The sequence below is a fragment of the Fundulus heteroclitus genome, chromosome 2 (genome assembly GCF_011125445.2).
Source record: "Fundulus heteroclitus isolate FHET01 chromosome 2, MU-UCD_Fhet_4.1, whole genome shotgun sequence".
Classification (NCBI taxonomy): domain Eukaryota; kingdom Metazoa; phylum Chordata; class Actinopteri; order Cyprinodontiformes; family Fundulidae; genus Fundulus; species Fundulus heteroclitus.
In genome coordinates, this window is record NC_046362.1 from 12,826,780 (window position 1) to 12,848,837 (window position 22,058).

Genomic DNA, 22,058 nt, shown 5'->3' on the forward strand with positions numbered 1-22,058 from the left:
TCACCACAACCATCCTCCTGACTCACTAGCCTGTAGGTCAGTTGCCTAAAATAGACGTTATACCCCAAGAAGCACAAACTTGTTGATTATCAACTAGAAGTTCCTGAAAACTGACCAATGTAAAAAGCTAATTGTTGATGAGATATGCTTCAGTATAAATTGCTACATTTTAAAAGGATTGTTATGGTTCTCATTAATAGAAATGTGCTTAAAATAAAGGATAGATTTTTTTCTGAAATTTGCAATAGCAGTCACATTTATTTTGTGATTTTTACAGCCGATAAATGCGCCTGGCACTTTAGAGTCTGCACGAGGCTCCTTATGATGTGATAAATATACACCGGTGACAAACAGCTATTCATCAAAGTGCAGACATTACCTCGGCTCATGGAAGCCTTGGTATGCATAATGTCGCAGCAGGGTCCAGGTGATGCCGTTGTCTGAAGAGTAATGCAACAGAACCCCTTCTCCAGGCTGATCGGGAGCAGGGCACGAGCTGAGGATGCTACGACTACCGAGGCGCAGCGTGAACTGGAGGTATCTGCAGAAGATCAAACCAAAAAAATTATAAGTAACAGTCAGTAGGAACATTGGTTAAAATGCAGATGATATAAAGGTCCATAGATTGAAACGGGCTGGTGCTAGGTGACGAGAAAGAAACGTATAAAGGGACAAGCAGTGCTAGTTAAGAAGTTGGTCATTGGTTACTTTTTAACCTTTAGTCAGATCATTACCACAAGTTTTGATATATTGTATCGGGATTTTGGATGATGGAACAAAGTGAAATAGATCATAGAAGTAGAAAATGAAAGAATCCATGGATTAAATTTTGTTTTGTTTTTTGATACTAATTATTATGAAAAAAGTGTTTTGATACAAACAGTTTCTGCAATTATTGCAAAATGCTGAACATAGCATCTATATAGTGAGAAACACAGTGGTGGCAGCGTCTTGCCTCCGCCATGATAACAAAGCTGATAACAAAGTTGATTGGAAGATGGATGGGGTTAAATACAAGGCCATCCTGGAGGAAAAACCTACAAGCTGTTTAGACAGTGGTGGAGGCTCACCTTCACAGCGACCCTGAACTTAAAGCCAAGGCTACAATGGAATGGTTTAGATTAAAGCATGTTCATGTATTGGAACGGCCCAGTCAAAGTCCAGACCTGTATTTAGCTGAGGATCATCAAGAAGATGTGGTTTTATTCGTGGAGGCTGACAACAAAGGTATGGCACACTTTACGTTAGCTTGTTAAAACATTCCAATAAAACGTGCAAACATTTCTTTTAATGAGAAAAAAATTAGACAAAAGCTTGCAAAGCACAGAGGTGGATGAAATGACTGAACAGCAAGAGCAGAATTACATTAGAGAGATTAGAAATAAGAAAAAAGTAGACACATAAAGCATTCATAGGTATCAAAGTTCTTTTACTCCACATTAGTGTGTCCGCAGACAAGTTAATTCCCAATCTAGCCTACGGCATTATTTATCCAGATTTCAGTCATCTGCTCTTGGCGCCCGGCTTCACCACCTCCTCCAGCTCTCTGTCCTTGGTTAAACAGTGCTTTCATTAGCGGCACCGTTTCCTCTTCCAGGCAGCTGCTTTACTTTCTCAGCCAGGAGACTGGCATTAAATATGGTCGCCAGAGAGCACAGCCACACCTGCAACAGGCGCAATCAATCTAACCTAATGCCAGATTCACCTTCATGTTTGTCTCGCTCACATTTTTTTTCCTCTAGCATTTTAATATCTTCTCTCAGCTAAAGCTCTGCCACAAACACAATACATCAACAAGTATGGCATTAAAGCAGGAGGGACAAGTGATGGATGACTGGAACAAGGCAGAGCTTTTTGGAGTAGTTTAGCAGAAGAGTCCCAAACTGCTTTTTTTTTTTCTTTTTTTTTCATAATAAACATTTTACATAGTTTTCTGCCCACTTTATATCTGCATTAACTCTACCTGGCCTGGGAACTGTCAAGCGGCGCAGTGACCAAATGTCTCCTGCCGTCCCTGTTAAAGACCAGAGCCTTTCCGCTGGCAAGCACTCCGCAGCCGAAGCTGACTTCGGCCCCGCGCAGCGACGAGAAGCTGTGGTAGGAGGAGAGACGAGGACTGGAGAAACCTTCAGACAGGAAAGCGGGGAAGGTCTGAGATGCGAGCTCACAAGCTGGACCGCTAAAGCCGGGGTCACATCTGTCCAGAGAGAAAGACATTTGAGGATTATAAAGACAGTTTAAGTGAGAAATATAAAAAAAAGGGAGATAGAAAATGAGAATTCATCAATAAAACATAAAGATAATGCAATGTGATTCATTTTTAATAGAGATAAAGGCATATGATGTTAGAGCATAGTCATTTTGGAGTCATTAGTTTAATAAAAAAGAAATATATTCTTACTTGCAGCCTGTGCGGGAGCAATGTCCTCTTCCAGAGCAGAATCGAAGACAAGCCGGCCCAATATACACTGAAAAGAAACGACAAACCTTCAGTCATAAGTACTCAAATACCTTAAAAAAAAAAAAAAGAAATGATGGAGGAGCAATGTAGTAATCATTCTTGATTCAAGGAAATTCAAGTCAAGTGGGTATTTTGACAAATGCTTGGCATACATGTTCTATTAATGTTGGGCTTTTAATGATTTAAAGTTTCAATTTATACAGAATTTTATCTTATTCACACAGTGTGAACGTGATGCACAGACTCTCACATATGTAGATACAAGCCATCTAAAACTTGTTTAATTGTCTCTAAGCAAGTGGCCCAGAAAAGCAACCACATGCCTTCCGCAACCATCAGCATTAGACACAGTTGGTTGTTCTAAAAGCGGACAGAATTACGCTAGAAGCTTGTTGGTGGATACAAAAAGCATGTGGTCGAGGTTTACCTTGCTAAGGGACATAAAAAACAAATATTAGTAAGGTTATAGGAATATATCTTTAAGCCATTAAGTATAGTTTTACCTTCTGTGTGGGTTAGAGAACATTTTTGAATAAAAACATTCATGTGTACCGGGAGAGAAGAACATTGAAAAGCCAAAATAATGTGCCATTAATGGCCAAGGTGATTGTATATAAACGTCTGATGTTAGGTCAGTTTTCTCTGACAGAAATTTAAAATCTTTAATTATGTTTAAGCATGCTGCTAAAACTCCCACAGTTTAAATGATCACACCAACTCATTTTGTACATAGTTGAGAGCTGTAAGACAAAGCCTGTAAACATGTATTTAATTCCCTGACCATAGCAAATGAGCAAAACGCTGGCTTTTAAACCCTGAATTAGCTTGTGCTACATGTGGAGCTCTAACCATTGTCTATGGCCCACATGTTGCCTGCTCCAGTGCCGGACTGCTTCCAGCGAAACCGGGTAGTTTCTGTCAAGGCGGCATTGGGCAGGGGAATAGAGATCCTGGTCCACCTAAACAAGCAAAGCACACTTCCTTTATGAGACTCATCAAATGCACAAAGCTATGGTGTTAGGTCAGAGCAAGTAAACAAAAGGTTCTACCCGCTGTAGTTGTCTGAGGAATAGATGGTGCTGTGAGGTAGATGTGGCCCAGCACAGAGCTCTGGCAGGCACTCGGTGTGGAGCAGAGACCAGGAGCGACCGAGGTTGGTAGAGAACTCCAGACTCACACTGACAGGATGAAAATCAGCTTCCTGTTCATCAAGCTCCTCTCTTTGTGCCACATTTGATCAGACGGACAAGACGGACGTGCGTCGTACCTGTTGGCAGGCTGGTAGGAGCCACAGCCGAGGTTGATGGAGAACTGGGCAACATGCGTGTGGGTGCCGGGCAACACGGGGAGCAGTTGCATAAAATCCACGGCCCACACGTGACGGTCAGCTCCTCCGTGGGACCGCTGCTCCAAGCAGAACTGTGTGACCGGCGTTTGCAGCTCAGACGGCAGGGCGACGGATACGACTGCGGGAGTCTGAGGAGGACGAGGGGGGGGGGGGGGGGAGCAGGAAGGAGAGTAGGACAAAGTGAAGTCCCTCATAAGTCAGGGGGCAAGTGAAGTTCCCTGAACTATTAAGGAGTCATCTCCGGTTTGAGGACATGGAGATTGATATGTGAAGCTAATGGTATGTTTGTGTGCAAATCATGAAACACTACCAGCCTTAAAAAAGAAAGATTAGCTAAAGAAAAATCGGCTCCCTGGCTAAATTCTGTGAGAAATGGATAAGATGAGAACATATATCCGTTTGCAGCTCAGAGGAATCAGGTTAGTCAGCTGTTTTAAATATTGGGTATTTTAACTTTCAATAGTTGAGCAAAAATGACTGAAAGGAATGCTATATGGAAACAAGGAAACAAGGTGCTGTAGTGAATTATACAGTGGCGCCTTTTCTACTACATAGCTGTGAAGTGTGGGGAATATAAAGTGAAGCTGGAAAAATAAATCTTAAATTTAAAGGTAAGCTGTCAACATGTATTAACATGGTGAGCAGAGAGCTTGGAAAGTCACTCTGTGTGTTTCTGCTGTTAATAAGACAACTAACAGGAGGTTTGAGCAGTAAACCAGAAACATTCAATCCCAGAATGTATGATTATCTACTGATTGGCTCATTTGCATAACAATTGAATTTATGCCACCTTGGACAATTGTTTGGAAAATACAGTGTTAAGTGGATATTTGATGCATTTTCTTCTGTCTTTAACATAAATGACTTGATATTAACTGTGACAAACCACTTTTGAACAGGAAAATCAATTTATACAGAATTGGAGAAATGAAATTTGTTAAATGTCTGCTTGAGATGCTTTTATTTTTTTATTTTTTGCTGAGTTTAAAAATCTGTTTAAATTTGAAAAGCATTTGTTGCAGTAGAATTGGGGCTAAAGACTAGTTAATATTGAGTTCAAGTTATCCATCTGTAGAATCCCAAAGTTTATAGAGAGAAAGATACAATGGGGCGTAGAGGAAAGTCAAAATGTCTACAGTACAGTGTGTAATGAGGGCTATATTGATTGTGCCAATGTAGGAGTAGTTCAGGAGAAAAATGGGTATTTTCCCATATATTACTGCTCTCTACTATCAGTCTTTGACGATGTAGAGTTGATAAGCTGATACTACTGATGAAACTGGAAAACACTCAACATGCATAGTGGCTGGGACTACGTCTGAGAATGGTGCAGGGCTTTAACGATACTACAGTTTTTTGCTGCCATACCGGCTGGCATGTGTAGTTTTTTTATGTTTGGGCTCTGTTCCAGGGGGTTGTGATCCTGGTCTTATCTTCTTGATGTGTCCCTGTTGGAACGGGGACCTGATTCAAATACATTATCTGCTCTGCATGCCATCAAGCTGAAGAAGCCTGTTGGTCACCCAATGTTTTAAAGGGGCCATGACAACAGATGTTATTTTCTGAGGTTTTGGGGATATAATATGATCTGTAGTGGACTGATGAGGCCGTGTGAATGACAAAACTGAATACCAAAGGACCTGCTCAGGGGCGGTCAGCTTTGCTGGGTTCTCTTTCTACGTAGGTGGTCTTTCTACGTAATTCATATTCTCCAATCGTTTGACCGGTTTTCCAAATATGGTTGTAGCCAGGACATTTGGCCTGACAAAACAACAAGTTGATGTTATTTTTTCAAATGAAATTCCTTGGAGAATTTACATATGCAGCAATATCAACTACATGAAATGGTTTATGGAGTGATGTCATGGCACCTTTAAATCATGCAGAACAGTGGGCTCTAAGAACCTACTGCTCTATGCCATGTATCATGGTATTGATAGATAAAATGTATTCTGTATTGCCTGCTTTGCTTGACTTTAAAGAAGACAAATCAGTTATCAAGATGCATTAACTTCATTACTAGTTTAGCTCTCTAAAAAAAACTTAAAATAATATTTTATTGTCTAAATGAAATGAGAGGACTTTTCCAGAGATTATTAAAAGGGTCTTTAAAAACGTGATGAAAAAAATACCCGTTCAGAATTGAAGCAATGCAGTTTCTGCTTCAGTTTTCCTATAGCCGAGAACTGTGTCTCACCCTGTAAGACGAGTATGGAAGGGTATCAAGAACCACTCGTTCCCTTCTGCCCTCAGACCTCCCAAACAGAACCACGTCATTGTCATGTGACTCCCCTGGATCACAGTCACCTCCACCTGCACAAAATATCAGTCAAGTCTTTAAAAAAAAAAACATGGCCGACACACAGAAGTGTTGAATTTTATTAAAACTACTGCTGGCAGCTACAAAAAAAGGTCACAATGAAAAACTAGAGCAGATACATACCCATGGTAAAGTGGAAGCGGAGGTTTCCATAGGATGTGGTGTCCAGGTAAGGGGTGCACACTCTCCTCCGACCCTCCCTCTCAAACACCAGCGCCGCGCCTGACTCAATCTCTCCACACTTTGTCCCGTACATCGCTCCCTCTATGTCCCAGCTGAAGGAAAAAAGTGAGGAAAAGGAGAGCTTTCACATACAGTTTTTAAGCCAAATCAAATGCCGCATTGCACCAACACTTAATGATAAAAACCCAGACCTGTAACATTAAGTAAGCAAAAAAAAAATGCGTACTGTAAAATACTTTATTTAATAATCCTGTAAACACAACTTAAATGATAGACCTAAAAAATAAATGTTCAAGGAGCAAAATAGAGAAAACAGAAGAGCCTCACATGCTAAGTGTGAGTCACAATACTTTTTTTTGAGACAATGATTCAGTTTTATTAAACCAACAAAGGAGTATGTCTTGGAAGTTGTAGTTGTTGCCCCAATAAAACTAGCAACAGGTCTGGTCTGGGATTACATCCTTTTTCTTTTGGTTTAAATGTGTCAAATCTCAGCCGCAGATTAGGGCAGGCCTGTATAAACTTTGCTGTCAAGAAACACAGATATGCTAGATTGCAGCATCCTGAACATCACCTGTGAGTTAACACCATCCCTTATATTGTGGGCCAATTAAAACTGATTAAATGTAATGTGTTAATGTACTTAATTTTCATCACATCGATTTTAACTAAATATCGATCTTGGAAATTTTTTATTTTTTTTTGATGACCTGGCACATCCCTACTATAGAGTATTGCCGGGTTTTCGGCACGAATCCCCAGGAAGGGGTCTTTTACAGGATGCACACACGTGCCGGCACATATTTCAGCACGGCAGACTTTTTAGATTCTCATTAGCCCTGACAGAAGTTTGCTCAGTGTGTCAGCCCAGCTCTCCAGAGTTCATCCGACTCCCCTCACAGCTTCCGTTCTCCTCCCGTTCCCGTTCCCGCTGTTTCTATCTGTTTTTTTTTTTTTGTCTCTGCCACGGTCCCTGTTGGGTTAAATAACACTCGAAGTGTACCATTAACACAAACGTCTTCCCTGCCTCCTTATACATGTGTTCGGTTCACGGTTCCTGATGGGTGAGAACTTCATGCAGGGCAGCATGTTGGAAAGTAGATGTTGAGGGCGTGGGCCTTCTCATTAATGGAAACGCGTACTGACAGAGCTGATGCATGAAGCCTGTTAATTACTCCCTGGCAGGAACACTATCCATCATCCCTCCCTTTTTTTTTTTTTTTATCTCTGTGCCTCATGCGGCGCATCAGACAGCGCTTCCTTGCTCTCCGCTGTCCGGTGTGTGTTTGCCTGTACGGTCGTGTGCTCCGAACAGATGGATCGCCATCTCTGTAGCAGTCAGAGGTATGCCGATCACCTGTGTGAGTTCCCACGCTTGACTTATGCAGCGCTGCACGTTTCATCACGGGACATATGACAAGTGACAGGTGTCAGAGCATTTAACGGTTGCATATCTGAGTGGTCCTGCCAAACATGATCCTTTCCCACTTGCCAGCAGTTAAATATAACCCTGACAAAAAAAACAAACACCTTACAAGCGGACCACTAATTCATTGCTGATCTTTTATTTAATAGATCATTTACTTTAAGTTCTTTTTTTGCATCATAGTCATGCATGTATTTTACTTAAAATGGAAAACACTGATAATACGGTATGAAAAATCCCACCGCGGCCGTTGCTTTGAGTTTGACTTACTTTAAAGGTGGACTTTCAAAGTCTTCCTCCCAGTAGCTCCTGCCCTCTTCTCGGTGCAAATCGATGTCTCTGGTGGAGGCAAAACTGTGGGCGACTCCCTCACCTCCGTGGAAATACAAAGCATTGCCCTCCGACTGGCAGGCGTGCTGTTCGGTAGCGAAACATGAAATAATAGTAATATCATCTTTGTTGTCATTGAAACATACATTACAACAAAATTTGTTCTCTGCATTTAGTCCATCACCCTTGGGGAGCAGTGGGCTGCCATGTGCGGCGCCCGGGGAGCAATCTGGGGTTAAGGGTCTTGCTCAGGGACCCAGTGTGCAGGCGCTGGGGATCGAACCGGGGACTTGCATCCTTCTCTGAGTGCAAGCATGCTGCTCTAAACACTAGGCCAACACTCCCCGTACACCAATACGCAGCTCGGTAGGCAATTTGGGGTTAAGTGCCTTGCCCAGGGGCACATCGACATGTGGCAAGGGGAAGCTGGAATCTAACCTACAACCTTCTGATTGCCAGACGACTACTCAACCCACCAAGCCACAGTCGCCCCATTGAAAGAAATGACATGCTTTCAATTATCGTTTGCATCGTTATTGTTTATATGCCTCTAAATAACATAAAAGCACACCTATAAGGACACTTACAGTGCCTGGCAAAAGTATTTAAACACCTTTTTTTTTTTTTTTACAGGTTTTCTCCACATTGCAATCGCGCCATTGTCTTCTATCGGTATTCATTCTGATATACCAACACAATGTAGTGCTTTGTAAATGTGGAGAGGAAATTATATAAAACAAAACGTTTTCAAGTTAGGAAATAGGAATCTGAAGACAAGGGGCTTTTGTACTGAATGGTCTTTTATTTTAATTTGTTACCCATACCTAATTCCGATGTAATCAACAGCCTTCAGAAATCAGATGCCTCGTAATTAATAAATATAGTCCACCTGAACAGGTTATCTGCCCTTTATAAGCATCCTGAGGAGTTGTTTCAGAGTGAGGGTGGATCGGTAAAGCTGCCGCACCGATGCGTACGCTGCGCCTATCTGTTGTATGGAGGGTAGGGACATCGTTCTACGTCTCTGCCCTCACCAATGGTCATGGCATTAGGGTCATGACAGAAACAACGAGATGCCGGATATACAAGTGGCCTAAATGAGCATGTCCTGCAGCATAAATAAATAGGGTGGGGAGCTCGGCCTGCAGGCAGGGGCTTGGAGTAGAGCCGCTGCTCATCAACATTGAGACGAGTCAGCTTAGGAGGCCCAGGTATTTGTTCGGTCAGCGCGAGTCCACTTGTGTGCATTTTAATCCAAGATTAAAATGACCCCTCGCAGAACGACTGAACCCTAGATTCAGCCGTTCTGTGAAGAGTTGGGAGGTTTGTGAGAAAACATTAGTAAATATAAGCAGGTTAATAAAGACAAAGAAGCTCTACAGACATCACACTGAACCTAAAATCTCTACCTTTATACACGCCAGTGACACTATCATGCTGTTGGGGACGATTTATTTGTATTTCTTAAAAGAAAGAAAAAAGAAAATCAAGAACCCTTCTCGCTCCGCATCACGCACTACTTTGTCCTGGCATATCAAACAAAATGCATTTATAAAGAACTATTAATACTTTATTAGCGTACCTTGATGGTGGCGCCAGGGAAGAAGAGCCAGTTTGCGGTGTCCAGGGGATCCAGGTTGTCATCTATCAGGGTCACTCTGTGGGCAGAGTTTACCAGCAGCACATTGTCCAGGCCCCAGCAGGACTCATATCCTTCAGGGCCGTGGGGGGTCTCCTGAGACCAGCGGAGACGAACGGCCTCGCCTCTGGAGGAATGTGGGAGTGGTACCAGGTGGACGACGGTGCTGCTATTTGTAGGAGCTCTATAATAGAAGAGGGGGAGTTATGATTATCATGAAGAATTAAGTGTAAAAAGCACATTAAGCAAATCACACATCATATTTCTGAAGAACAGACTTTTGAACAAGTCCACGTGTTTAAAATGAAACCTAACACCACACTCTGACTGAACAATCCTTTTTACGACGCTTGTACGAAAGCTGAGAAAACGGCTGAGGCCATGAGATATTAGGGATTAAAAACAAGTGGATCGTTAAGACACAAAACAGGAGAGAAATGACAAATTAAGAGGGGGAGGTGTGAAGAGGGAAAAGGGAGGGCGGGTGTTTATAACAGATGGAAGGACTGTGTGTGTGATGGATGAGGCAGGAGGAAGGAGAGAGGAGAATGAAACCGACTTGATCTTTTCCAGCGTGATCCAGTCATCAGAGGCGTTCGCGTTGCCACTCAGGCAGTATGACACCGCGATGCTGGGATCTGAGTAACTGAAGCGACAGGAACCTGAGCCTGGGGAGGAGAAGCACAGAAACAGGGCACTCAGGTTAAAAAAAAAAAAGTATACTATCGAGGAAAAACCTAAAAGTTGGATGCATTTTATTATTTGCCAGAGAGCATGGTGAATTCTCCCACTCTTCTGTGCAATGTCAAATTGAGAGGTTGAACTGTAAATGGTGTCACGACAAAGGAGTCAGTCAGCAGTTCGTACGGATTTAGAGAAGATGATGCTTGATAAGGATGGTGATGCGAAGGCAGAAATGACCGACTAAACCCTATCTGACAGTCGGATGCACTCTGTGTGTGTGTGTGTGTGTGTGTGTGTGTGTGTGTGTGTGTGTGTGTGTGTGTGTGTGTGTGTGTGTGTGTGCGGACGTGCAGACGTGTGTGACTGTGTACATGCACAGACTTAACTTAAACTATTTTTAAATGTGGAGTTTTTTTAGATGCTGTGGGAGTAAATGGGGTCAAAGGCTGTAAATGGACTAAGATGGTAACCCCCAGTGTCGCCCCCCCATCCCTCCCCACTGAAATCCGTTTTTTTTTTCACTACACCATGTGGCATGTTTAAAATTCATGCTGCTCGAATGCAACAAGCAGTAACCCAGCTCTAACCACTTTTCGTTTCTCACGTCTAGCTGCACAACACAAACCCTTGTGACGGACCTTCAAAGAACCCGGCAGCCTGACAAGACAGTGGGTTGGAGGCGAGGCATTACCTTTATGTACTTTTATTTTCTCCTATTTTCTCATGTCCATTACATCCATCTCCCCCGAGAAGAGGTAGATGGATGTAATGGACATGAAAAATACAACGCCTCTAAAACTCTACCATGGCCTTCTCAGTGTCTTTCTAGAAATTGTAAATCATTGATTACTGTTACGAGGGGTAGCAGGAGCGAGGACAGTGGGACGGAGAAAGAAACGCTGAAATATGGTTTGCACCGGCAGATTTACTGACATGAAACAGTTTAAATGAGCACTGTCTCCCTGAAGTAGACAAAGAGGTGTTTTGTCTTGCAGGATGGACAGTTTCGACACAAAGAGTTACAAAAGGTCTCATAAAGTGGATATAAAAGGTCTAAACACCTATTAAAATGGTTGTCATGTAAAAAAGGAAGGCCATAATATATGATTTAAAAATGCTCTACCTTAAAAATGATACATCCTGTAAATTTCAGATAAAAAAAACAACCACACACTTCTGTGAAGGTCAAAGGAATAAGAATTAAAGAACTTTGAATTCAAACTTCAATATTTTAGGTTAGGCCCTTCATTATAGAAAATTTGATTAAGGAACTATAACAGGTGGAGATTTGCATCTTGCAACTGACCTCATTGTTGACAGAGAGGTTCCCCTTAATTAAAATTACCCCATTTTACAAAAAAAAAGTATCAGTCAGGAGGAGAAAATACACAAATGTATAGTCCTGTGAAAAATAAAAAGGTTTTTTATTATGTGTAATATACATTTAACATTATAGAGAAATGTCATTGATCAAACTAAATAAAAACTGGAAAAAAAATATTTCTGATAGTGTCAGCTAAGAGTAAGAAAAAATATTATTTCTGAAATTGGTGCACATGATTAGATCACAACATTTTTAAAGATGTTTTTTTCTGTTTTCACCTCAGATAATTAGTTTGGTGTTCTAATGACCTGTTGAAGTTAAGATCATAGGACCTCTCTGAGGCCCTCAAAATGAACATTATTGCAGGAACTAAATCTGGTGAGGTATTTAAAGAGGTTTTAAAATGATCAAAAATCTTTCCATTCAATGGAAAACAGTGTATAAGAGGACATTTAAAGCAACTGCCAAGCTGTCCATGTCTGGCTATCCAAGCAAATTTAACCTGAAACCAGATCACAGGAAGCTACAAAAACATTAAATTGTCATCATGGGATCTACAGCCGAGTTTTACTACTGTTGAGATGAGAATGCATGTGTGCAGAATCAAGCAGGAAAGAAGGAAGCAACTGTTTTGTAGGAAAAACATGAAAACCAGAGTTAGGTTTACTGGAGAGAATGTAGAGAAAGACCAAAATGTTTGGAACAGCGTTCTTTGGGCAGATAAGTTTGGGATGAATTGTTTCAACCGCAGATAATTTATTTATGTGTTTATTTATTAATTTATTTCAAAAGTCTGTGTAATAGTTTTTTCTGTCCATCTATCTATCTATCTATCTATCTATCTATCTATCTATCTATCTATCTATCTATCTATCTATCTATCTATCTATATATATATATATATATATATATATATATATATATATATATATATATATATATATATATATATATATATATAAACACAGTGTGTTTTTGAGAAGCCATCAGACATTGGATACTCACCCAGCGCAAACTGCAGGACCGAGGCTGTGCTGGTGTTAAGAGGTACTGTGGTCTGAGGAGGACAAACAAGATAGTCGGAGTTCAGAATTACCCTGAAAAGTGGTGGTCTCTTTCTAAATAGATAAGATCTTCCAATATAAACACATTTCTAAACAGGCACTCCTTTACCTTTTTTATATTTCAGGGATGAGCTATTAGTGTATGGTAGTTGCAGAGTTTGAATCATGAAATCTCAGAGTTGAATAGCTCGTCTTGTAGACAAAAATCAGGCATGAATTGGTAAGAAATCTAGTTTGTTTGGGGTTTATGAGAAAAAGTGAATTCTGGGGGAATTTGTGACAGTTTAAATATTAAATGGGAAGTTTTAATTGTTATTTATAAACTGTAAAAACTGTTTTTGTGTGTTTGTTTACATAATGAGAGTAATAATAAGCAAGGTGGGTGCTGCTTTTAGCTATAGATTGCCTTGACCTGCTTTATTCGTCTTTGCTTGAGTATGTCTTTGTTTCTGGATTATTATTTTTGTTGCATTTGATAGAAGAGCTGCCAAGGAGCTGCTTAAAACAACTGGAACAGTGAAAGACAAAGCGGCTGCTTATCACAGATGTAAACAAAATCACCAGGCACAGAACACTTCTCTGTAGTGAAGTGTGAAGCTTTCATCTCTCACAGCAAAACAACCCGTTTAAAATCCACTTTGCAGAGACACAAAGAGGAAAAGAAAGGACGGATAAACACTTATGACTGTGTGTGTATTACAGCTTTACTTTTAGTTGCCATGATGTGATCTTCAGCCCTGTAGACCCTATATGCATGTTTATATGGAACAATGCACCTGCTGTACATGAAGCTTTGTTCTAGCCCCCCAGCGTGCTGGTCAGCCTGGAAACTGAATGTCAAAAAAAAGTGTTGCAAGTGAACCAAAATTTAGTAATTCAGTTAAAGAATGAAAAGCTAACATAAAGTTTTATTATTAAAATATTTTACTTCAAATTGTGAAAATGGATCAAATAAAAACAGCTTCACATTATGCACCAACTCATTTGTTTTTTCTTCAAACTGATAACCATGGTTTAAACCCAAAATAAAGGCAGTTTAATTTTTGTTTTGTTTTACAGAAGTATGGTGTAGTATACTTAGACAGACCAAATGCAAATGTATGTTCATTTATTAGCAATGCTGACTATATGATGTTAGTATTTTTTGCTTTTTAAATCACATTAACAATTATTTTAGAATTACACAATGTATTCATTTACTTCTCATCTAATTTTTCATCTTAAGTGAAGTACCACAGCACTAGGAATTTTTACATTTAAAACTCTACTCTATTCAAGGCTAGCGTGTTTAGCGTGGATGTGGTTGTGGCCGCTGGGCAGCTGGTTGGGATCCATAGTCAATGGGCCATAAAATATGTGGCCGTGGGACTGTGGTCAAACATGGTATTTACCAGCTCTCGCTCTCCAAAGTGCTCACAGAAAGTGACACCTCTGCCATGCATCAGCACACCGCACTGCTCTCCAACCTCACAGTTGCTGCACTCAGACCTGAGAAGAGTTATGAAGAGATAAAACAGAGATACATTAAGAGGATCGCTAAAAAGAAGTCATCTTGGCGGAAACCATATGAGTACATTCGGTGCTTAGCAAAAGTTTCCATCCCACGTGAAGAGTTTTTTTTTATGTTATAACTGTAAACTTCAGTGCATTTTTGACAGGATTTTTAGCTGAAGGGTTAACATAAATGCACACACACACACACATACACACATGTGTGTGATATGTATATGAGGATTGGACATCTGATCAGGATGCCCCCAGGCCACTTCCCTTTGTAGGTTCTCCAGGTACCTCCCACTGGACGAAGACCAGGAACTCGCTCAGAGGACTATATAACATGATTATCCGGTGTGTCACAGGTGGGACCATATAAATTATATAGGTGGAGGCCCCATGGACTGGTGCTGCCTACTGGATCTGACGTTTCGGGATGACCGCCATTTTGGATGGGTCTCTCAGGCGACCCATCCAAACATCCAAACAGCTTCCTTAATTGTACTAAGGAAGCTGTTTGTCCAGCTAAAATAAATCATAATTCCCTGCATTTTTGCCGCATTTTCACACAGTTTGGTTTGTTACAAACAGCAGAGATGTGGATATGATACAGGATGCTGTCACACATAAAAAAACATGTTTCAATGCTGAAATATGTTTTTTAAACAACATATTTCATAAATGTATGCTCTTTAAGAGATAGACATTTTGCATATTAACGTATAAATATGTGATTTCATACTGAAATATTGTGTTTTATGCTATTTAACAAAGACCGACGTGTTGTACGGCATACTATAAAATATGTAAATAAATATGTGCTTTCATACTGAAATATATTGTTTTATGCTCTTAAACAAAGAGGCATGTGGTATTACAAGTTAATACATGTATAAATTAATACATTTTATATTTGAGTAAAGAAACACGTTTGATTGTTCATTTAAATTTATTTCACTCTCTCACATGTACAATCTTGGGCTTTCTCTACACACCAACAATAATTTCTTAATATTTGTGAATGCTGTGCATTCACAAATGCATACACATTTTTTAAAGGCCTGGAAAAGTGTTCTTTAAAATTTCCAGGTCATTCCACTGTCTTATATTACCCTGCTTGCAAACACTGGAGCTTAAGACCCTTGAAAAACAACTTTTTGCACAGCTTCTTGCATGCGTTGGTGCTCTGTAACTCCAGGGTACTTAATCTGGCAACGTGATTCTGCCATAGTTTATGAAATACAGTGATAATAAATTAATAAGCATAAAATCATTGTCCATATGTTGGGTTTCTGCATTGTTTTTTCACCAAGTAAAACTCAGCTTCAGAACCAATCTTAGCCCAAAATGGTGATCTGTCCCGCCTGATCTACTTTCAGCAGTAAACCCTGGTTATTGCAACCATAAACTCCAGAATATACGGGTAAAGTTGCTCCCTCTGCGTTTACTCCTGTTGGCTGCTAAGCCAGCCTTGAGTAGGAGAGACCCATCCAATATGGCGGTAGATATTTTGAGGTATGTCCTTACTTGCTATGTAAATTTGTCCTCTCTTCTTTCAAAACCCCTCATGCTCCATCAGATTTGATGGAGAGTGTCTGTGAACAGTGATTTCAGTGATTTTCACATCTTGCCAAAGATTCTCAATTAGATTTGGGTCACAGAGCAAAGGAGGTGAATACAAATTCAACCCCAGGATTTGATTACAAATCAGACGTTTATAGGTCTCCTTTGCAGACACAAATGTGCCCTACTTTCCATCATTCATCACATAAAAACCCATTGTATTTAGGGCTGGACTAAAAAGCCTAGCGATAAAATACAATTCATATTGATCGATATCGATAATTGTCAACAAATTCAAAACATCTTAAATACAGCCCTGGCCGTTTTACGCTGTTGCATAGCGACCTATTTTTAGATACAGAACACACAAACACTGAATTCAAACTCAACCCCTTAAATCAACCAACTGTTTACCAAAACTAAAAGTTTTTAAAAAACAAAAAAGAATGTGTGCTCTCTGAACTCTTTGAAGGGGCGGAGCTTGGTGACGGTGCGTTCCTGGTTCTGCGTTTGTGATTGGTTGGGAGAATGGAACGACTGTAATATTAACCTACATGATAGGCTAGAATGCGAAAGGAAGGAAAACCATTATTCTATTGAACTTTTTATTGACCCTTTTTTTTTATCATCGATATACATCAATCAATCGATATATATTGTTACTGAATCATCGTCCAGCCCTAATTGTAATACATTAATGTTTGCATCTGCAATGTGACAAAAAGTGGAAAAGTCCAAAATGTTTGAATACTTTTGCAAGCACTGTAAATAGCTGCCATGCTCATTCCCTACAGCCACAATATTCTGGTCTTCTTACAGTTTGCCACAAAAAAAAACTTGAGGATCCCTTAAAAACTGGTAGGCTACAGATGACTAAACCTTTGCTACATATGACTAAGTGTACCTGGAAAACACAAGTGGCCTTTGAGACTGCAAGAGGAACTGAAGCCTTTTCACCTACCATATGTTAGGGTCTAACTCTCCTGGGATGTTTGAGTCAAAGTCGTCTCGTAGCACAGCATGTTTTGCATGGAGCTCCACTATAAACATACGATACACAATATGCTAACAGTTATATCTACTGCAGTAAAGTACTGAAAAACAATTCATTACGACATGTAATGAAATTTAGACTCACCGAGATTGGGTTGCAGAGGGGACTCGGTCGGAGCTGAAACAGATAAGAGCTGTTAGGCAAGTCATCGTCACACCATGCATCAACGAGTGAAGCCTAATGTCATTTCTGGGCATAACTTACAGATAGTTGCTGCACGTGGACACAAGCAAAGCTGGAAAGTACATGTACAAACACAAATGCTTCCATGCAAATATGTATCCCAGCACACACAGCCAATCTATATTTACCCAGTTTGCAACTTTTAACTGTACTCTTTCAGGATGTGAGAAACACGAAAAAAAGTAGCCAATCTGACATCATATCTGAGTAAAACAAAGTTTTTCTGTGTTTCCCCCGAGTATCCTAGCTACTGATGTTAATTCCTTTCAGCAATGAAAGGACTGGCTGCTATGATTAATGGTTCAATGGCAATTAACCATCATCCTCTCCAGAGGCGAATGCGTGCCGTGATCTGTGGCCGCTGCCCAGCAAACACATTCAGCCATCAATCTCTCCCAGGGGACGGGGAGAGACCGACAGACAGGGGCGGGTGGGGGCTCAGAGTTTAGATCTTAATGAATCAGCTGAGAGTTAGAAAAATCATTCAAACTCAATTATACTTTGTAGAAAAACATCTAATTTGAGATTTAAGGACAAAAGGAAAACATTTACAATGTTTTTTTTGGGCTGGAAATTTTGGATTGGGTAGTCAACAGTAAAGGTTTAGACTTCAGAAAAAGAAACAAGAATATTTACAGAATGTATTTAGAGTTTAGAGGACACAAAAGACATTATTCATCAGGAGTGTGCCAGGAAAGCCATACAGGTTCAAGCCTCATATGCCAGGAAAAATAAAATAAATTCTAAGAGAAAAACAATGCAAAAACTTTTCTCAGGTGCTGATCGCTGGAGAGCACTGCTAAATGTAGCCGAGGCTGGCAGTCACAGAATTGAGTTGGCAGGTAGGTGTAAAGTGGTGGTGGTCCAAAAATCGGCCATCCACTGGTTCTCCAATATCGATTTCATTTGTGTAAGTGCACATATCACACGACACAGCTGTCCAAAATGCTTGACTTGAAAGAGCAAAGCATCTAGATGGACTCTATCCATGGACACTGCCATTGGTCCGAACCCAGACTGAGAACAACACTGTCTGCTGTGGATCAGTTCTGGTTTCTGTGACCCACCCTTTCTCTGGACCTGAGATTGGTCATCGCACATAGACATCGTTGAGCAGGAAGGCCTGGACTTCCTGCAGCAAACCCACACAGCAGCTGCTGGTCATCTTCTGCACGGCTGTGGTTTTGTGCACGGCCATCACCGCTTGGTTTGGCTCATCCATGAAACAGAACAGGTCAAAACTACAGCAAACAATTAAGTCTGAAGAGAGTATCATGGGCTGACTTCCCCTCGATCCAGGACTTGTGCAGGTTTAGGGTCAGGAAAAGGGCAGCTAGCACTTCTGCAGACCCCACACATCCTGCACACAAACTGTTAAGACTTTTACCCACAGGTTGGCGCTGCAGGGCACTAGTTACAAAAACCAGCCACAGCAGAGACCGTTTTTTTTTCTGCAAGCTCTCACTCTAATGAACTTCTAGCAGTCAGAGTATCCAGATGCAATGCTTATTTCCCATCAATCCAACCATGCCTTCCCTATTAGTAGAACGATGTCTGTACACATATTTACAGGAACATTTTTTCCATTTCCCTTTTTTTGTATGATGGTAGCAATAACACTAACACCAGATAGTTTGAGGAACAATATCTGAGACTGAACATAACGAAACACAACTGAGTGGCAAGAAAAACCTAGAGAGCAAAACAAACAACGTGCCAAAACGCAGAGTTCAACCCAGAGATACCAAAACCAAACTTATTGACTTACACGTCACAACATATTAAGTTGGACATTTGTCATCCAAATTCAACTTTTTGTTCTATAGATTGCAAAAGTAAACTAAAACTAAAAATCCCCCATAGCTGCGCTGTGCTGCTTTCTGATACTCGTTGACTTGCAATTTCCAAATGGTTATAAGGATAAATTACTTAACAACATAAAATATGAAAACTTCACACAGTACACTGCGTCAGACCTACAGCCAAACACTATTAAGATCCCGGACTGATGCCTTAAAGTTAATCCTGTTAAAATTGGTTGTAGAAATTATTAAAATGTGGCTTTTGGTTTGACTAGTTATCTGGTTAATGACCAGATGAGTTCTAATTTTATTTTTTAGTACTTGATATTTTCTCTTCTACTCTAGTCTTATTACTCCAGCCCTGCTTCTGACTTTATAAAAAGAATAATCTGCCCACAACTCTCTTCCCTAGATGTTGTTCCCTACTCTCCCTAGTGAGACGCACTCAGATAACACTGCAAGGATTCGTTCCAAAGTTTAACTCAGCCACTTAAGACTCTTTTACAATTTTAAGGAAAGCCTACCCAAAGCCCCTTTTAAACAACTGAACCTGAATATAGGCAGGAGGGATTATCAAAAATGGCCGTCTCCTTTCATAATGGTCCTGCAAATGTCCTCATCTGAGCCGGAGCTTTGCTTTCATTAGCTACCCTCATTTCTCATTGCCGCAAATGCTTTTTTTTTTTTTTTTTTTTAGGATGGATTTAAAATTTCTGCATAGGTGGAAAAGTTTTCATGCTGACTTTGGATTCTAAAGTTCTAGCGGCTGTATGACAGAGCTGGCTGGTTCACTTGCTGCTCCTCCGGCAGCCCGTAAAGCCCAGATCCCTCGCTGGAACGCCGCGCGGCGATGGAGCCCAGATCAAAGAGCCTGTGCTCTTTGTCTCCATCTTTAGTCCTCACCCCTCTAATCCAACAGTGTTTGCTGATTCAGGATATGTTGACAGTAGCCATCAGTCCCAGCGCGCGCAGTCCTCAAATGTTTCTTGTTCAAAACAAACGCTGTTACTCAGCTGTAAAACACGAGACGTGTACACATTGTTTGATAGTTCTGCCCTCTGTGGCCTTCTTTGGCTTGTTTTTTAACAAGATAGACCGTCCGACTGGAGAATGGCCCAGCAGATTTTTTATTATTATTATTTTTTTTAGGATAATCCCCCCTCCCCCCCTCCCCAAGTTTCCAAAAAGGCCCTCATTTACAGTTTTCTTTTTCTACGCTTCATCACTCTCTGCACGCCGTCTCTCTATCACACTTCTTCTGCTTTCCCCGCCTCACCCTCTGCGCATCAGGAGCAGACAGTGGTGCTCATTTCGCTCGGATTAATCCCCTCTCACTTTCCTAAAGACTTCAATTACCGCCTCGTCTATTAGCAGCTCATCTCTGCTAATGCCTGTATCTTCTTGGCCAGGGCTTAAACACGCGAGCGTGCATGGGGAAAGCACACGGTTCTTAGAAAGCTTTGGGTTACGCGGCTGGAACCAGTCGCCTCTGTACGAGCACGTATTAATGCGCAAAAAAAATAATAAGAACCCGCTAAATAAACACAAGGGACACTAGACTGAAATATGCGACGGCTCAAATCAGACGGGTGCTGACGAGCAGGATCGGAGCGCGACAACTGGGGACAAATGAGCATAAGCTTTTGGCAGATTCGAACATGTTGGCACAAAGAGCACGGGGCACAAGTCATCTTAAATCTTCGCCCCTTCATTCAACTCTAATCTCTTCCCCTTCCACTTCTCTATGCACGCTCTGAACTGCACCCCCGCTCCTCGCGGACTCGTTTTGCTCGTTTTCCCTTCGTCTGACTCGCATTCTCGAAGACGTGGACTGCATTTGAAGTTGCCTCGCTGTGGTGCAACTGGTGGTTGCAATTATGGACTCACCAGGGTGCAGGATGCAGTTTTTGTTTGTCTACAGAGACTTAAAAGAATGGCTTCCCACGGTCACATTGTAAATACTTAATTCCACCGAACACAAACGAGGCTTTGACCCAAAGTTAAAAACAGGGCTGTGACCTTAAAATGGAATCACGGCGACACTTGCAGTTCTGATTGGGAAAGCTTATGAAATCCTTTTTTAGTGCTAAGTTGTAGCTTTTATTATGGACAGTAATATTGTGCAATAAGCTTCAAGTGGTTTAAAATTCAACTGCTCGCATTATTTCCAAAATCCCCTTATTTCATCGCATGACCCCAGCCCTGCAGCAGCTCCTCTGGCTCCCGGTTAAATTCAGAATACAATTCAAAATCTTTATGTACATATTTATGGCCTTCTACCCCCCATCCCTTTTCTGATCTCCTTCACGTCGCTATCCCTCCCCGCACCCTGGGATCCTCCCCTTCCTTTTACCTTCCTGTTCCTCCTGCCTGTCTCAGCACCATGGGGAGCAAAGCTTTGTACCGCAAGTCTGAACTCTAAAACACATTTAAGAATGCATTTTCACTGTAATTGTGTTCATTGAAACCTTTTAATGTGTGTTGTTGTTATCATGATTTATGGCTTATATATTGGGTCCTTTGGAGCACTGAAAGGCGCTTTCAAATGAAATGCATTATTATTATTATTATTATTATTATTATTATTATTATTATTATTATTATTATTATTGTTATTATTATTAATGTTATTGTTGTCATTATTGTTATTATTATTATTTTATTATTATTATTAATAATAATAATAATAATAATAATAATAATAATAATAATAATAATAATAATAATAATAAATAATTTTGAAAAGGATATACAGTTTAAAAAAAATCATTATAATTATTTTCATCTGCATATAATATTACATATGTTATTTTCATGGATCAATGCCCTTAGATGATTTGCTGAGGCCTCATGCAGAGGTGTGGGTGAACATCTCTTTCTTGGTAAAATTGAGGGGTTGGCATTCAAAGGTATTGCCTTAACAACCAATAATTTCTGAATGGTGTCCTGACACTATAGGCTAAGAACTTCACAGTGTCTTCTCCTCCTCTTGACCGTAAAGAACAGAGACATTTGATGTGTATCATATAAATGCCCCATCGAACATGTGTGCAGCTTTCATTTAACCAAGAGATGTGCCACCTATATGGTCAAAGCTGATCATCTGGGCCTAGAAAGACTGTTTTGATCATGTTTTTCTTTTGTCCAGATTACCAGTTTGTCATCTTGCAAACATTAAACATT

The 22,058-nt window shown here is 40.6% G+C and overlaps 1 protein-coding gene across 5 annotated transcripts in view; it reads right to left on the reverse strand.

Moving 5' to 3' along the window:
- The window catches only part of reln (reelin), a gene marked incomplete at its 5' end in the record, with an annotated part of 81,996 nt that overhangs the window by 43,519 nt on the left and 16,419 nt on the right, over positions 1-22,058 (reverse strand). For all 5 annotated transcript variants that reach the window (XM_036148092.1, XM_036148083.1, XM_036148087.1 and 2 more), the window contains 15 exon segments: positions 380-541; positions 1,964-2,197; positions 2,402-2,468; positions 3,311-3,420; positions 3,511-3,639; positions 3,729-3,937; positions 6,007-6,122; positions 6,253-6,404; positions 8,009-8,154; positions 9,651-9,891; positions 10,267-10,375; positions 12,721-12,772; positions 14,171-14,267; positions 16,798-16,876; positions 16,975-17,007. In XM_036148092.1, coding sequence (XP_036003985.1) covers positions 380-541; positions 1,964-2,197; positions 2,402-2,468; positions 3,311-3,420; positions 3,511-3,639; positions 3,729-3,937; positions 6,007-6,122; positions 6,253-6,404; positions 8,009-8,154; positions 9,651-9,891; positions 10,267-10,375; positions 12,721-12,772; positions 14,171-14,267; positions 16,798-16,876; positions 16,975-17,007 — 1,936 coding nt within the window.